This window comes from Aegilops tauschii, chromosome 7 (assembly GCF_002575655.3).
Source record: "Aegilops tauschii subsp. strangulata cultivar AL8/78 chromosome 7, Aet v6.0, whole genome shotgun sequence".
Taxonomy (NCBI): Eukaryota; Viridiplantae; Streptophyta; class Magnoliopsida; order Poales; family Poaceae; genus Aegilops; species Aegilops tauschii.
This window is the reverse complement of record NC_053041.3, coordinates 507,413,980-507,430,839: the sequence shown is the minus strand read 5'-3', so window position 1 is coordinate 507,430,839 and position 16,860 is coordinate 507,413,980. Positions and strand designations below refer to the sequence as shown.

The 16,860-nt window shown below is 43.2% G+C and overlaps 1 protein-coding gene across 1 annotated transcript; it reads right to left on the bottom strand.

Moving 5' to 3' along the window:
- Positions 1–4,843: 4,843 nt before the first annotated feature.
- On the bottom strand, positions 4,844–6,100 carry LOC109745058 (GDSL esterase/lipase At5g03610-like). Its single transcript, XM_020304196.1, has 4 exons — positions 5,995–6,100; positions 5,594–5,874; positions 5,208–5,484; positions 4,844–5,079 (listed from the first exon to the last, which is right to left on the bottom strand). Exons 1-4 carry the CDS (start codon positions 6,098–6,100, stop codon positions 4,844–4,846), a joined length of 900 nt encoding a protein of 299 aa, XP_020159785.1.
- Positions 6,101–16,860: the final 10,760 nt, after the last annotated feature.

The window sequence follows — 16,860 nt, the reverse complement described above, 5'->3', positions numbered from 1 at the left end:
GTTTTCCAGCAAGGTTTTTTCAGCGGAATTGGGGTTTACTCAAAGAAGATATTATTCGTGCTGTAAAAAGGTTTTTTGACACTGGAGTCATGCCGGAGGGTGTAAATGATACGGTTGTTGTTCTTATCCCTAAGGTGAAGAACCCCCAACTGATTAAAGATTTCTGGCCCATCAGTCTGTGCAATGTTATTTATAAAATTATTTTTAAGTGCCTCGTCAACAGATTGAGACCGCTTCTTGATGGTATGATCTCTCCAACCCAAAGTGCTTTTATTCCTGAGAGACTAATCTCTGATAATGCGCTTGTTGCCTTTGAATGTATGCATTCCTTGAGCACGCTTAAGGATAGCCGGGGTGAATTTTGTGCTTATAAATTGGATCTGGCAAAGGCGTATGACAGGGTTGACTGGAACTTTTTGAAGAGCATGTTGGGGGCATTGGGTTTCGCTCCGGGGTGGATAAAATGGATTATGGCTTGTGTTACGTCAGTAAAATTTTCTGTACGCTTCAATGGCCAACTCTTGAATTCATTTTCCCCTTCCTATGGTATTAGGCAAGGGGATCCTTTATCCCCGTATTTATTCTTGTTTGTGGCGGAGGCGCTATCTTTGTTGTTGCAGGATGCGTGTACTAAAGGAGCTCTTCTGGATTTCAAGGTCAATAGGCATGCTCCGGGTGTTTCCCACCTTATGTTTGCCGATGATTGCCTATTATTTTTCAAGGGGACCATTAAACAAGCATTGGCAATTAAAAATATTATTTCCACTTATGACAAGGGAACTGGTCAATTATTGAGCCCAGATAAGTGCTCTATTATGTTTGGGAAGAATTGCAGTATGGAAAGCCAGGTGGCCGTTATGGTAATCCTATGCATCACTGCTGAGGGTTTTGAGGACAAATATCTTGGTCTGCCGGTGCCTCAAGGTAGAATGAAGGCTGGTAAATTTCAGTCTACCAAAGAAAAAGCTCTCAAAATTCTGTCGGACTGGATTGAAAAATATGTGTCCCGTGGGGCGAAGAAAACTTTGATTAAATCTGTCTTGCAGGCCCTTCCGGTGTATGCTATGGGCATCTTTAAATTCCCGGCATCGCTTTGTGAGGAACTTTCACAAATTATAAGGAATTTTTGGTGGGGTGATGAGGAGGATAGGAGGAGAACTCATTGGCTAGCTTGGGATAAATTGACTAGGCCTAAGGGTGAGGGAGGCATGGATTTCGTGATCTCAGATTATTTAATCAAGCTCTTCTCGCTAAGCAAGCGTGGAGATTGGTGGTTAACCCTGAATCCTTGTGCGCCAAGGTGATCAAGGCAAAATATTATCCCCAAGGCCATATCCTTGATACCGCTTTTCCACAGGCGTCATCACTCTCTTGGCAAGGTATTTTACATGGATTGGACCTGTTAAAATCGGGAGTAATTTGGAGAGTGTGTGATGGGTCTAATATTAATATTTGGAGAGATAACTGGCTACCTAGAAACTCTGGCCTTAAAGTTACTGCTAGGAAGAATATGACCAGAATTAAATGGGTGTCGGATTTGATCGTCAGTGGTACTAGGAGTTGGGATGAGGATTTGCTTAGGCATCTGTTTTACTCGCATGATGCGGAGGAGATCCTTAGTTTGCACATTCAGTCAGTAGGGGATGGTGACTTTAATTTGTTGCTTAGCATTTTGAGAAGAATGGGTTGTTCTCGGTTAAAAGTGTGTACAAGCTTGCGCTCACTTTAAAGGAAAAAGTAGAAGATGAGAGGCAATATAGTGGGACTGTGTCGGGGGTGAGGAAAATTTGGGATTTGAACTGGAAGGCTAATGTTCCTCAGAAGATTCGTATTTTTGCATGGCGGGCTGCTACTAATAGCTTGGTTGTCCAGGTTAACAGAGTGGTGCATCACCAAGCCACTATTAGTACTTGCTCAATTTGCGGAGTGGATGATGAAAGTATGTTTCATGCGCTTGTCCAGTGCCCGAAGGCTTATGCTTCGCGTATGGCTATGAGGGACACTTGGGATTTACCGGCGGAGGAGGTGTTCAGGTACACGGGAAGGGATTGGTTTCTTATTCTTCTAAATCATTTGAGTCCTATGATGCGTGACCGAATTATCTTCATTTTCTGGAGAGCCTGGCATTTGAGAAATGATTTGATTTTTGGTAAGGGGAAGGAATCCGTCTCAAGCTCTGCTAATTTTGTGGTGAATTACTGGACGTCTTTTGTTGCTTGCCACTCCTATCCAATGGTGGATTTGAAGAATAAAGGTAAAAGCCTCGTTCCTGGACTACGAACTGCTCCTAATACCTTGGGAACTCAGGTGGCCTGGCAACCCCCTCCTTCGGAATACATCAAGATAAATGTCGACGCAAGTTTTGTGGAGGACATTAGCGCTGCAAGTGTGGGTGTGGTAGCCAGGGATTCCTATGGGAATGTCATAGTTTCTTCTTGGGATTTCATTGGGCTTTGTAAAAGCGCGGAGGAAGCAGAACTCCGGGCATGTATTGCTGGCCTTTATATAGGTATTACTCTACACAATCCTGAAATTTTAGAGACTGAATGTGCGTTTGTTGTTGCGTCTCTTGCAAAGGATAATTTTGACAGGTCAGCACTTTTTGATTTGTAGAACGAAGCAATGAATATCTCCAAGATGCTAAATGGGTTCAAAATTTCAAAGATTAATCGTTCAACCAATGTGGTGGCTCATCTCATTGCTAAGTATAGTCTTGACAATAGATCAGATGGTATTCTTGTTAATGATGTTCCACCCTGTGTGGTGAATTTTGTAACGAGTGATTGTAATAACTATGTTGGTTAATTAATATATGTGGTGGTTTTCAAAAAAAAAGGTGATATATGTATGTATAAAGAACTAGGAGTATTTCTTTTAGCTATTTGTAATGGAAGAAGTATGAAATCTTGGCTACATAGTTGAGATCTACATTGAAGTATTTCTTTTTGCTAACTATAAATAGTTTTTTCCAACTTACTATTAGCAATTTTTTGACCATAAGTTGTTTGTTGTAGTATGTGAAATGGTCTTCGTCAGATGAAATGAATTGCACAGCGGTTTGGCGGAGGGTGCACACTTTGTTGTTTGGTGATGGAGCAGGTGCTAATACGATGATGGGTGTAGGGAAGAGCCGTTGGTAGTTATATTAATAATCTGACAAAGGTGTGTAAAATTTAGCCAAGATTTTCTTCCATACTTCCTATCCTTAGACAAAGAATGGCATGCAATAGATACATGCATTGTTCATCTTTGATTAGTTGGCAAGTTAGCAATTCAATATGATGTCAAGTAGTTAAAAAACAAGTGGGTTTTTTCTTGGCAAATTTTTTTTTCTTTCAAAAATTTCCATCAAATGCGCATTAAAGATTTTGTGGTGATCAAATAGTTGATTTTTTTACCATGTCATTGGTTGTACTTGAGATCAGATGTAAGTTTTAATTAGTTTTTTTATTTGAAATGTGAATTTTTATTAAATGTTAGCTATGGGAGGCGGAGATCTTTACTTTTGACTATATAAAAGATACATATTTGCTTATCTAAATTTTCGTGACCAAAACAATTTGCTTTTGAGAGACTCAAGTTATACAACAAATTTCATCCTACCGTATAAACAACGTGCATATGCAACCGACTTCTCGCATGTGGTGCCCCTCCATATGTACCCACAGCGTCCATTTACTGAAGATCGTATCATCAGTTACACGGGTGGACACCCACCTATGGGACGACTGGAACATTTTGCAAAAGCGCTTTATCATTTCATTATTGGTACTAATCCCGCGGGGGGTTACACCAGGATGATTTGATTTCAAACTCCGATGTCACTTACGCTCCATCTTGCCACGGTAGAGCTATCTCATGTCGTTGGTTGCTGCCAGGTAGATTATGTTTGGACTATTGTGGTATCTTGGGTGTCTTGCCACCGTAAGGATTTTCACAGTATCAGTTTCTTTTCAGTAAACCATGTTTGGTGAGAATAAGAGAATCCTCACCAGAATGTAATACTATCTCTTTTTTATTTTACCTGTACATTATATGTAAGGTAGTTATGAATGAAATCTTTTTTCCTTTATTTGCCTTCTGATATAAATGGTATGCAGGCAAATATTCCAATGCATACAATATGTCCGTCTCAACGGGCGTGGCGTGCCGCCGTGCAGGGTTCGCTAGTAAACACCATTAACGGTGGAGATGGATAAGTAAGTGTGAGTGAAACTCTGAAGTTTGTCCAATTTGAATCTATCTCCATTAATCCCGCACCCCTCGGTATGAAATTCCACCTCCACATTCACGAGGAAATATACATAGCAGTCAACGTGTGTCAAAACTGAGGTGGATTCAGTGAATTGGCCGGGGAGACTCTACCGGCCGTGCATTCTCCTTTGCGTCGTACGTCTTCGCTACCCAAGTCCTTGGCTTTGCAACGGAAGGTACCCCGCCGGTCTCCAACAACGACTTTGGTCAGAGGAGACAGGAGACTAGTTCCTCCGCGCCGTCAAGGTGAACATATATGCTCACTATTTTTTTGAGGAAATCCAACGAGGCCAATTGGGTTGAAGTTCCAAGTATTGTTTTGTTTTCCAGCAGAATTTGTGAAAAGCTAAAACACATCTGTGTTGAACACGTACGTGCCAGATGAAAGACATTACTACTTCTAAGACAATCTCCACATAACAAGATGTACATATATCGTGAAAGTGAATATATAACATACATTTTGAGAATCCAGAAACACTAGTCTCTAAAATACTCAAAACTATCCAAAAAAGAAGAAGAAACAATCAGAAGTACATAGGCACCATGTATGAATGGCTCTATGAAGATTATATAGATCCTAATTAAGCTAGTCTTGATCTATAAACTCTCTCAGAGGCCTTTCCAACTGCTTCATGACCGCCTCCCACCCGGCATGCGTCGGGTGCATGTCGTCCCAGTAGAAAAAATTGTTGGACTTATCACACACATTGTAAAGAAGCCCCGATGACTCGCCCTGTTCTCCACAGTAACCCTTTGAATTCAAGCTCTCGCAACACGGCGACATCTTGCGCTTGAACTGTTTGGATAGCTCTGAGCCTTTACCTGTATTAATTTTACATCAAATAACAATGTTCATATGAAGTAATTCGAACAAACAATCAGATCTCTCATCTAATAGATTACAAATTTCAAAAATAATGAGACACTTGTGTATGCACGTTCACACATACCCGGCGCATGATCCACAATATTTGTGAACGCGGTGTATAGATCAATAATGTGGACATTTTTCTCAGCCTCCATCACTTGTTTCAAGTTACTGTTATGGATCGATGCGCCCAAATTTCCAAAGATATCGCATGCGGTGTAGTTGTTGGTTCGAGTTTGTGATGGCGTGCAACCGATGGGGTGCAAGTTGTTCACGAGAACTTTTTTCACCCCAATCTTCTGCAATTGCTCCACATTGGCCGCAATCTCCTTGGTCACCTTCCCAATATAAGCATTGATCTGCATTGCACACATAAAAACTAAGTTAGTAAGATATACACATACATATTAATTGTTCAAATTGGTGTATGCATGCATGCATGCATTCCGCTCTATGCTAGCTACTCACATCCTTGGGGTTACTTAGGCCGATGACGCCGGTGCTTGCATAATCATTGCCGGAGAAGGCCACGAGCGCTACTGAGCGACTCAATTGCTTCTTTGTGATGGTCATGTCCTTGACCATCTTCTTGAAAGTCTCCACCTGCTTGGCGAGGATGGGGACATCGTTTGACGTACTATCAAACACCCCAGAGCCACCATAAGCAAAGGTCATGCCCGAGGGGTCGCAGGTTTTCTCTGCTGCGCGGGCATGCGCCGGAGGGGCTTCCTCCAAACCCAACATTGTTGCTGCAAGTAATTTACAAATCGAGGGTTAATTATGATGCGCCAGGGAAGGGATTACATATTAATTTAGAACTAGGTGCCTAAGTAGCTAAATATGAGATTACAATATGACATAGTACTTACCGATGAAATCTGATTGGATCTTATAGTTTGAGAAGCGGCCGGACGGAGTATTCGGCCGCGGAAGCCCATCGGCGTCGATGTAGCCGGAGCCGTAGGGGTAGGCCATTGCCGGGACATCTTGGTGACGGGGACTGTGAGAGGGAGGTTCCCGTTGTCGGCGAAGTCATCCCCGAATACGAACAAGGTGTTGCTCGACGGCTTCTTCTGATGGCCGTCGGTAGGCGCGGGCCGGGCCTCCACACCATTGGGATTTACAACGAGGAGGAGGACGAGGACGAGGCTGAGGGCGACCGGAAGAAACTTCATCGAAGCAATCCCTCTTCTGTCGCTGCGGCGTCGAACGGCGTTGCTTGGGAAAGAAAAAGCTCGATCGAAATCAGGAATACAAAGCTAGCTTGTCTGCGACCCTGGCCTGGTCCTCACTTCTTCTCTTCAACTTATATCTGGGGAATAAAGAAGAAGCGGCTCAACGCTCGGTCGGAGTCGGAAACCCAGTCGGGTATATGTACGGAGTACACTACAGGTCTACACCACAGTGGGAGTCGGACATGACAATCTCGGCAAATTTAACAAATTTGACCTGTGGACGAAATCAAATCACATAATGAACTGCCCGTAAAACTATTTCACGCGGCTGAGCTTTTTGTGTGACGCCCGACACGAAGGCGTCACACTACATTGTGCAACGCCTCACAGATAGGCGCTACACGCCTGGCCAGCGTTGCACCCCAGACTGCCTAAAAATTGCTAAGTCATTGTGCAGAGCCTAAGAGCTAGGCGCTGCACTGTATAGTGTGGCGCCTAGCTCTCAGGCGCTGCACTAGTGGTTGCACTACAAAATGAAGCAACCACTAGTGCAACGCCTAGAAGCTAGACGCTACACTATATAGTGTGGCGCCTAGCTCTCAGGCGCTGCACACTGACTTAGTAATTTTCGGATCACACGGGTGCGACACTGGCCAGGCGTGTAGCGCCTATCTGTGAGGCGTTGCACAGTGTAGTGTGGCGCCTTCGTGTCGGGCGTCACACAAAAAGGTCAGCCGCGTGAAATAGTTTCACGGGCAGTTCATTCTGTGATTTGATTTCGTCCGTAGGTCAAATTTGTCAATTTTACCGACAATCTCAAAGGCAATGAGTTTGGTCAGCACACTCTAGCACGCTGCTTTCGAAAGACCTTACAGTGCGTCACAATGGAAAAAGTTATCCGCATACGTAGCCTCTATCCTAAAGACAGAATATATCTAAACTGATAAATATCTATCTAATTTTTTTTGTTACAGCGAACAACCAACTTATGTCAGCTATGTTTGAATTAATAATACAATTATTCTTAAAGCTAGCAAAAGTTTGATTAGCTGTTACCACTGAGATAGAAAGTTTGGAATTGAAACATGTACTTTTTAATGATATTTTTCTAGAATTGAAATATGTATTACTCAGTACAACCAAAAATCCAGGATGGCCGTGGAAAGAAGCAAAAAAAAAATATTCTTTATAAGAAAACTATATAAAATGTTATATGGCCCTAACCCAATAATAACACATAAAATCATGTGAAACATAGGATGTAAATAAAGAAAAAAACAGATTAGTGAGAAAAACAACATATACCGTGTATTTAATTAATCACTTTTTTCATGCATGTCTTCCTCATACCGCAACTGTTATACTTAAACATATTCAATATATGATTCAAATACACATTAGGAGGAAACAAACGACATAGCTAGTACAACCACTTAGTGCACTTTACTTGAAAGAGTCAAGTAACGATCAGAATAATGAATACATATACATAGATCTACCTAAGAAAGTAATAGTTTGTACCCGATAAATAATAAAGAACATAAAGAATATGGCAGTTATGAATTTTGAAGACCTTTTTTTTGCCATCACGTGGCTGGGCGCCTGGGCCGAAGTGTTCTCTATTCCGCATCCCTTGTTATCCTTGCTTACTAATTACGGAGACACTTCCTTGACACGCAGGAACTTTAAAGAGATATATAAATTGGAAGGGTTGAATATAAGAAACACAAGGTGGGCATTTAATTGTGGTTGCGTTGTTAAACGGGCTCAGTCCAGGTTGTCGATTAGTTGGGCCGGCCTCGTCGCAGTGGACGATATTATGTAAAAAAACTCAAAAAGAAGTACAAAAAGAACTCCCCGCGCAACTTCATACTTTATTTTCGCATGCCCAACTCTATATCAAAAGCACCCAGGCGCTTCAATTTGATGCACACAGCTACCTAGCGTGCTGGTTGGCACCGCGAGTATCAACCTCATTTGCCAAGGATTGAATCCTGTTGTTGGTGTTTTGTTTTTTCTAGTTCAGTATTTTTCTTTTCTTTCCTTAAGAACGAACCAACATATATAGAAACCAAAGACGGACGAAAAAATTGATGGTCCCACCGTGGACAATAAAAAGTGGAGAAACAATCCTCCCTTTAATATTAGGGAAAGATAAACTTTCAACCACACGTCTTTTGTTTGAGATTTGACTATAATAATTTTTGGACAATGTCATATTACGACACAAATACTAAAAATATAGCAAAACGGAACTTACTAAAAATATAGCAAAACGGAACTAACATGACATGATTACCTTAAATAAGAACCAAATTCGATTGTCTCCATCGACAACAATAATATTTCGGTGCTTCAAAAAAAGTTTCTTCAGACGTTTCTTGATGCAAAGTCATTAAGGGCACACTCAAGATCAACATTGTCCAAGATATCCTTCTGAATGCAGCACATAGCCAAGTCATTCAATCTGTCTTGCAACATAGTTGACCTCAAATAATTTTCCAATAGTTTCAGTTAAGAGAAACTTCTTTCAGTTGAGGCTATAGACACAAGCAATGTTGAGAGGATCTGATAGGCAAGAGAGACATTTGGATAGCAATCTACATCCATAACAAATTGAAGAATCTCAAGCTCTGACATCAAACCATCTGGCAAAGTTACTACAACACTTTCAACTTAGAGACAAAATCATCAAGATCAAATCAGATGAGTTATCATCAGAAAAAGCTTTTGCAAAAGTAGTGTAACATTCCCGTAGATTGCTATCATCCTAGGACTTTAGATTTTTTGAATTGAATAAAAACCCAAACACCTTTTCAAATTTCTTCGAGTGCTCAAAGAGACTAGTCAATGAAAGAATTGCAGTGTCAATGATGACTAGAAAATTATGAAGAAAAGAGGATACAGAAAATTAGAAATTTATACATCGAATGATTGAAAAGGAGAGTCTTGCCGCCTTGCCGTCTAGAAGATCCATAGCTGTTTGGCGTGATATTTTGGATCTAAGGCAAGAACTAAACTAGCCTCGCTAGGCAAGGTCAGGTGTTTGGTATGGACAGAAAAATCTAGCTTTTGATGGCAATCAAGCCTGTAACCGCTGTCAAAACCTTGCTCACGGAGGAGAGCCAATTCGGCTCGCTCATGCGGGCAAGCCAACAGGCACAAAAACAGCAACCCCACTTCCCTGTACACCCGTAACATAACTCCTTCGTCCATGAGTCATGGTCCACGATGCACCACTTCTATTCGAATTGTCTTCACGTGCTGCTATCCGGCGTACAGCTCATTGCAACCAAACAGCCAGGTTTGCTCTTACGAGCTCTTGCTCACACCAGCTAGGAAAATCTACCCCAGCTAAGCAAGGCTAGCTAATGAACCAAACGCGCCCTAACTGTTAGAGAGATTTTGTCACCCTCTAGAAGATCCATAGCTGTTTGGCGTCTTGTAGGCGCTAAATGCTTGGAGAGTTGATGCTTGGAAACGCCTCTGGAAGATCCAGGTTGATGCTTCAGGTTTCTTTGGCTGTGCCTTTTATTTTTGAGATAATATCACGAAAAGTCATAAAACTTTCGCTCGATGTTTAGTTTGGTGCTAGAACTTTGAAAATACGGATTTGTGGTCACCTAACTTGACATCGCCTGCAAATACGGTCACGAAATATGTATGTGAACCTATCCGTGTGTATGGACCCATCTGTCAATTAGTGAAGGTGACCAGCCGACGCATTTTTGCATAAAACCCATTGTGTTATTTTAATTTGCAGAAAAGCTGTTGCTGTACCGAATAAAGATACGGAAATTAACACCCCAAAAAAGGGGCGCCCCGGTCATGAACCCGCGACCAACGCATATGGCCTGAGTCACGGTGGCAAATCGGTTCATGACGTTAGGTTGTCATCTAAGGATAACAGATATACATGTATTGAACGTAGAGCTTAAAATGAAAAAAAAATCGCATCTATGAGCAGTGGGTCCCACCTGCCATTATATGACGAAAATTAACCGGAAAAGGTGTGGCCGCCAGGTTTCGAACCGACAACGAAAGGTAAGCACGCAAGGTGCTCAAGCCACTATATAAACAATAAAATAACTACTTACACAATTGTATAGTTCAATGTTTGTAAAATTAAAAATATTCATAATTTAAATTTAAACTATTGATATGAATATTAAATCATGTCTAATATTTAATTATAAATTTAATTTTAATATTTTCACAATTGAAAATTATACACAAGTGAATATTCGTAAATATTTTAGTGAATTCATCATTTTGGATAATTTAAATATAAGCCATGAGTATATAATTTTTTGTGGATTCATTGAACATACTTATTTAATTAACATTCTCAATGTCGGTATTAAGTACTCCCTCTGTAAAGAAATACAAGAGCGTTTAGATCTCATATTTTTATATTTATTTGCAGGAATATTTTATATAATGCACAAGTTTATATTTACTAATGATCATTTGTATGTATATAATATATTTAGAACATAACTTTATTAACTACATTATACGAATATCTTAAAAAAATAGCGCGTGCAAAATGGTCGCATTATCTGCAGCCCAATTAAGGTCCACATGCGACCGGCTTTATTACATATAGGTTTGTTATATCCTCGGTCAACAAACATGATTGGTACCACTAAAAAAAAAACGAATGCGAAGCAACCTGTGGTTGGATGGTTAGAGGGACTACGGTATCCCCAGCCCACCAGGGTTCGTAAATTTCAAGATGATATGCCGGCTCAGTATTTTCGAAAGTGCTCATAGGGGTAGGGTGTGCGTGTGTGCGTTCATAGGGGTGAGTGTATACGCGTGTATATGAGCGCTTGCGTGTTAAAAAAAAAGCAAACGTGATTGGTAAAAAAATAGCAAACGTGATGTAGGGGAACGTAGCAGAAATTCAAAATTTTCTACGCATCACCAAGATCAATCTATGGAGTTTACTAGCAACGAAGGGAAGGGGAGTGCATCTACATACCCTTGTAGATCGCGATGCGGAAGCGTTGTAAGAACGCGGATGAGGGAGTCGTACTCCTAGCGCTTCAGATCGCGGTTGATTCCGATCTAAGCGCCGAATCACGGCGCCTCCGCGTTCAACACACGTGCAGCCCGGTGACGTCTCCCACGCCTTGATCCAGCAAGGAGAGAGGGAGAGGTTGGGGAAGACTCCATCCAGCAGCAGCACGACGGCGTGGTGGTGATGGAGGAGCATGGCAATCCCGCAGGGCTTCGCCAAGCACCGCGGGAGAGGAGGAGGGAGAGGGGTAGGGCTGCGCCGAAAGAGAGACGTTCTCGTGTCTTGGGCAGCCCCAAAACCCCAATATATATAGGGGAGGGGGAAGGCTGCGCCCCCATCTAGGGTTTCCCCCCCCCAAGGGGTGCGGCCAGCCCTAGATGGGGCTTGGGGGGGCGGCCAAAGGGGGGGAGAGAGGGGGCGCCCCACTAGATGGGCCTTAGGCCCATCTGAGCCTAGGGTTTCCCCTTCCCCCCTTTCCTGCGCCCTGGGCCTCTTGTGGGGGGGGGGGGCGCACCAGCCCACCTGGGGCTGGTCCCCATCCCACACTTGGCCCATGCAGCCCTCTGGGGCCGGTGGCCCGACTTGGTGGACCCCCGGGACCCTCCCGGTGGTCCCGGTACATTACCGATATCACCCGAAACTTTTCCGGTGACCAAAACAGGACTTCCCATATATAAATCTGTACCTCCGGACCATTCCGGAACTCCTCGTGACGTCCGGGATCTCATCCGGGACTCCGAACAACATTCGGTAACCACGTACAAACTTTCCCTATAACCCTAGCGTCATCGAACCTTAAGTGTGTAGACCCTACGGGTTCGGGAACCATGCAGACATGACCGAGACGTTCTCCGGTCAATAACCAACAGCGGGATCTGGATACCCATGTTGGCTCCCACATGTTCCACGATGATCTCATCGGATGAACCACGATGTCGGGGATTCAATCAATCCCGTATACAATTCCCTTTGTCTATCGGTATGTTACTTGCCAGAGATTCGATCATCGGTATCCCTATACCTTGTTCAATCTCGTTACCGGCAAGTCTCTTTACTCGTTCCGTAACTCACATCATCTCGTGATCAACTCCTTGGTCACATTGTGCACATTATGATGATGTCCTACCGAGTGGGCCCAGAGATACCTCTCCGTTTACACGGAGTGACAAATCCCAGTCTCGATTCGTGCCAACCCAACAGACACTTTCGGAGATACCTGTAGTGCACCTTTATAGCCACCCAATTACGTTGTGACGTTTGGTACACCCAAAGCATTCCTACGGTATCTGGGAGTTGCACAATCTCATGGTCTAAGGAACTGATACTTGACATTAGAAAAGCTCTGATCAAACGAACTACACGGTCTTGTGCTAGGCTTAGGATTGGGTCTTGTCCATCACATCATTCTCCTAATGATGTGATCCCGTTATCAACGACATCCAATGTCCATGGTCAGGAAACCGTAACCATCTATTGATCAACGAGCTAGTCAACTAGAGGCTTACTAGGGACATGGTGTTGTCTATGTATCCACACATGTATCTGAGTTTCCTATCAATACAATTCTAGCATGGATAATAAACGATTATCATGAACAAGGAAATATAATAATAACCAATTTATTATTGCCTCTAGGGCATATTTCCAACAGTCTCCCACTTGCACTAGAGTCAATAATCTAGTCCACATCACCATGTGATTAACACTCATAGCTCACATCACCATGTGACCAACATCCAAAGAGTTTACTAGAGTCACCAATCTAGTTCACATCACTATGTGATTAACACTCAATGAGTTCTGGTTTGATCATGTTATGCTTGTGAGAGAGGTTATTAGTCAACGGGTCTGAACCTTTCAGATCCGTGTGTGCTTTACGAATATCTATGTCATCTTGTGGATGCTACCACACGCTACTTGGAGCCATTTCAAGTATCTGCTCTACTATACGAATCCGGTTTACTACTCAGAGTCATCCGGATTAGTGTCAAAGTTCGCATCGACGTAACCCTTTACGACGAACTCCTTTTCACCTCCATAATCGAGAAAATTCCTTAGTCCACTAGATACTAAGGATAAGTCCGACCGCTGTCATGTGATCCTTTCCCGGATCGCTATTGTACCCCTTGAGCAACTCATGGCAAGGCACACTTCATGTGCGGTACACAGCATAGCATACTGTAGAGCCTACGTCTGAAGCATAGGGGACGACCTTCGTCCTTTCTCTCTCTTCTGCTGTGGTCAGGTCTTGAGTCTTACTCAATACTCACACCTTGTAACACAGCCAAGAACTCCTTCTTTGCTGATCTATTTTGAACTCTTTCAAAATCATGTCAAGGTGTGCGTTCTTTGAAAGTATCATCAGGCGTCTTGATCTATCTCTATAGATCTTGATGCCCAATATGTAAGCAGCTTTATCCAGGTCTTCCTTTGAAAAACTCCTTTCAAACAACCCTTTATGCTTTCCAGAAATTTTACATCATTTCGGATCAACATTATGTCATTCACATATACTTATCAGAAATGTTGTAGCGCTCCCACTCACTTTATTGTAAATACAAGTTTCTAACAAACTTTGTATAAACCCAAAAACTTTGATCGCTCCATCAAAGCTTATATTCTGACTCCGAGATGCTTGCTCTAGTCCATGGAAGGATCGCTGGAGCTAGCATACCTTTTAGCATCCTTAGGATCGACAAAACCTTTCTGATTGTATCACATACAACCTTTCCTTACGAAAACTGGTAAGGAAACTTGTTTTGACATCCATCTGCTAGATTTCATAAATGCAGCTAATGATAACATGATTCTGACGGACTTAAACATCGCTACGGATGAGAAAATCTCATCGTAGTCAACTCCTTGAACTTGTGGAAATACTCTTTGCCACAAGTCGAGCTTCATAGACGGTAACATTACCGTCCACGTCCGTCTTCTTCTCAAAGATCCATTTATCTCGGATTTCATGGTTTCTAACCATTTGTCGGAATATGGGCCCACCATCGCTTCTCCATAGCTCGTAGGTTCAGTATTGTCGAACAACATGATATCTCAGACAGGATCACGTACCACTCTGAAGTAGCACGCATCCTCGTCGTCCTACGAGGTTTGGTAGTGACTTGATCCGAAGTTTCATGATCACTATCATAAGCTTCCACTTCAATTGGTGTAGGTGCCACAGGAACAACTTCCTGTGCCCTGCTACACACTAGTTGAAGTGACGGTTCAATAACCTTATCAAGTCTCCACCATCCTCCCACTCAATTCTTTCGAGAGAAACTTTTCCTCGAGAAAGGGCTCGTTTCTAGAAGCAATTACTTTTGCTTCCAGATCTGAAATAGGAGGTATACCCAACTGTTTTGGGTATTCTTATGAAGATGTATTTATCCGCTTTGGGTTCGAGCTTATCAGCCTGAAACTTTTTCACATAAGCTTCGCAGCCCCAAACTTTTATGAAACGACAACTTAGGTTTCTCTAAACGGTGTCGTCTCAACGGAATTGCGTGGTGCCCCTTTTAAAGTGAATGCGGTTATCTCTAATGCCTAACCCATAAACGATAGTTGTAATTTGATAAAAGACATCATGGTATGCACCATATCCAATAGGGTGCAGTTAAGATGTTCGGACACACCATCACACTATGGTGTTCCAGGCGGTATTAATTGTGAAACACTTTCCACAATGTCTTAATTGTGTGCCAAACTCGTAACTCAGATACTCATCTCTATGATCATATCACAGACATTTTATCCTTTTGTCACGACGATCTTCAACTTCACTCTGAAATTACTTGAACCTTTCAATAATTCAGACTTGTGTTTCATCAAGTAAATACACTCAGCATCTACTCAAATCATCTGTGAAGTAAGAACATAACGATATCCACTGCGTGCCTCAGCACTCATTGGACTGCACACATCAAATGTATTACTTCCAACAAGTTGCTCTCTTGTTCCATCTTACTGAAAACGAGGCCTTTCAGTCATCTTGCCCATGTGGTATGATTTGCATGTCTCAAGTGATTCAAAATCAAGTGAGTCCAAACGATCCATCTGCATGGAGTTTCTTCATGCATATATACCAATAGACATGGTTCGCATGTCTCATTCTTTTCAAAAACGAGTGAGTCCAAAGATCCATCTACATGGAGCTGTTGGAAATATGCCCTAGCGGCAATAATAAATGGTTATTATTATATTTCTTTGTTCATGGTAATTGTCTATTGTTCATGCTATAATTGTATTGTCCGGAAATCGTAATACATGTGTGAATACATAGACCACAACGTGTCCCTAGTAAGCCTCTAGTTGACTAGCTCGTTGATCAACAGATAGTCATGGTTTCCTGACTATGGACATTGGATGTCATTGATAACGGGATCGCATCATTAGGAGAATGATGTGATGGACAAGACCCAATCCTAAGCATAGCATAAAAGATCGTGTAGTTTCGTTTGCTAGAGCTTTTCCAATGTCAAGTATCTTTTCCTTAGACCATGAGATCGTGCAACTCCCGGATACCGTAGGAGTGCTTTGGGTGTGCCAAACGTCACAACGTAACTGGGTGACTATAAAGGTGCACTACGGGTATCTCCGAAAGTGTCTGTTGGGTTGGCACGGATCGAGACTGGGATTTGTCACTCCGTGTGACGGAGAGGTATCTCTGGGCCCACTCGGTAATGCATCATCATAATGAGCTCTATGTGACTAAGGCGTTAGTCACGGGATCATGCATTGCGGTACGAGTAAAGAGACTTGCCGGTAACGAGATTGAACAAGGTATTGGGATACCGACGATCGAATCTCGGGCAAGTAACATACCGATTGACAAAGGGAATTGCATACGGGATTGATTGAATCCTCGACACCGTGGTTCATCCGATGAGATCATCGTGGAACATGTGGGAGCCAACATGGGTATCCAGATCCCGCTGTTGGTTATTGACCGGAGAGGCATCTCGGTCATGTCTGCATGTCTCCCGAACCCGTAGGGTCTACACACTTAAGGTTCGGTGACGCTAGGGTTGTAGAGATATGTGTATGCGGAAACCCAAAAGTTGTTCGGAGTCCCGGATGAGATCCCGGACGTCACGAGGAGTTCCGGAATGGTCCGGAGGTGAAGAATTATATATAGGAAGTCAAGTTTCGGCCACCGGGAAAGTTTCGGGGGTTACCGGTATTGTACCGGGACCACCGGAAGGGTCCCGGGGGTCCACCGGGTGGGGCCACCTATCCCGGAGGGCCCCGTGGGCTGAAGTGGGAAGGTAACCAGCCCCTAGTGGGCTGGGCGCCCCCCATGGGCCTCCCCCCATGCGCCTAGGGTTGCAAACCCTAGGGTGGGGGGGCTTCCCACTTGCCTTGGGGGGCAAGGCACCCCCTTGGCCGCCGCCCCCCACCCTAGATGGGTTTGGCCGGCGCCCCCCCCTCCCAAGGGGGCCTATATAAAGGGGGGGAGGGAGGGCAGCAATATCACAGCCTTGGGCGCCTCCCTCCTCCCCTGCTACACCCCTCTCTCTCGTAGAAGCTCGGCGAAG

Coding starts and splice junctions, on each gene's coding strand:
- LOC109745058 (XM_020304196.1), bottom strand. CDS start 6,100: ATGGCCTACCCCTACGGCTCCGGCTACATCGACGCCGATGGGCTTCCG. Junction 5,485..5,593: donor GCCTAAGTAACCCCAAGGAT/GTGAGTAGCTAG, acceptor TGTGCAATGCAG/ATCAATGCTTATATTGGGAA. Junction 5,080..5,207: donor TATTGTGGATCATGCGCCGG/GTATGTGTGAAC, acceptor AAATTAATACAG/GTAAAGGCTCAGAGCTATCC.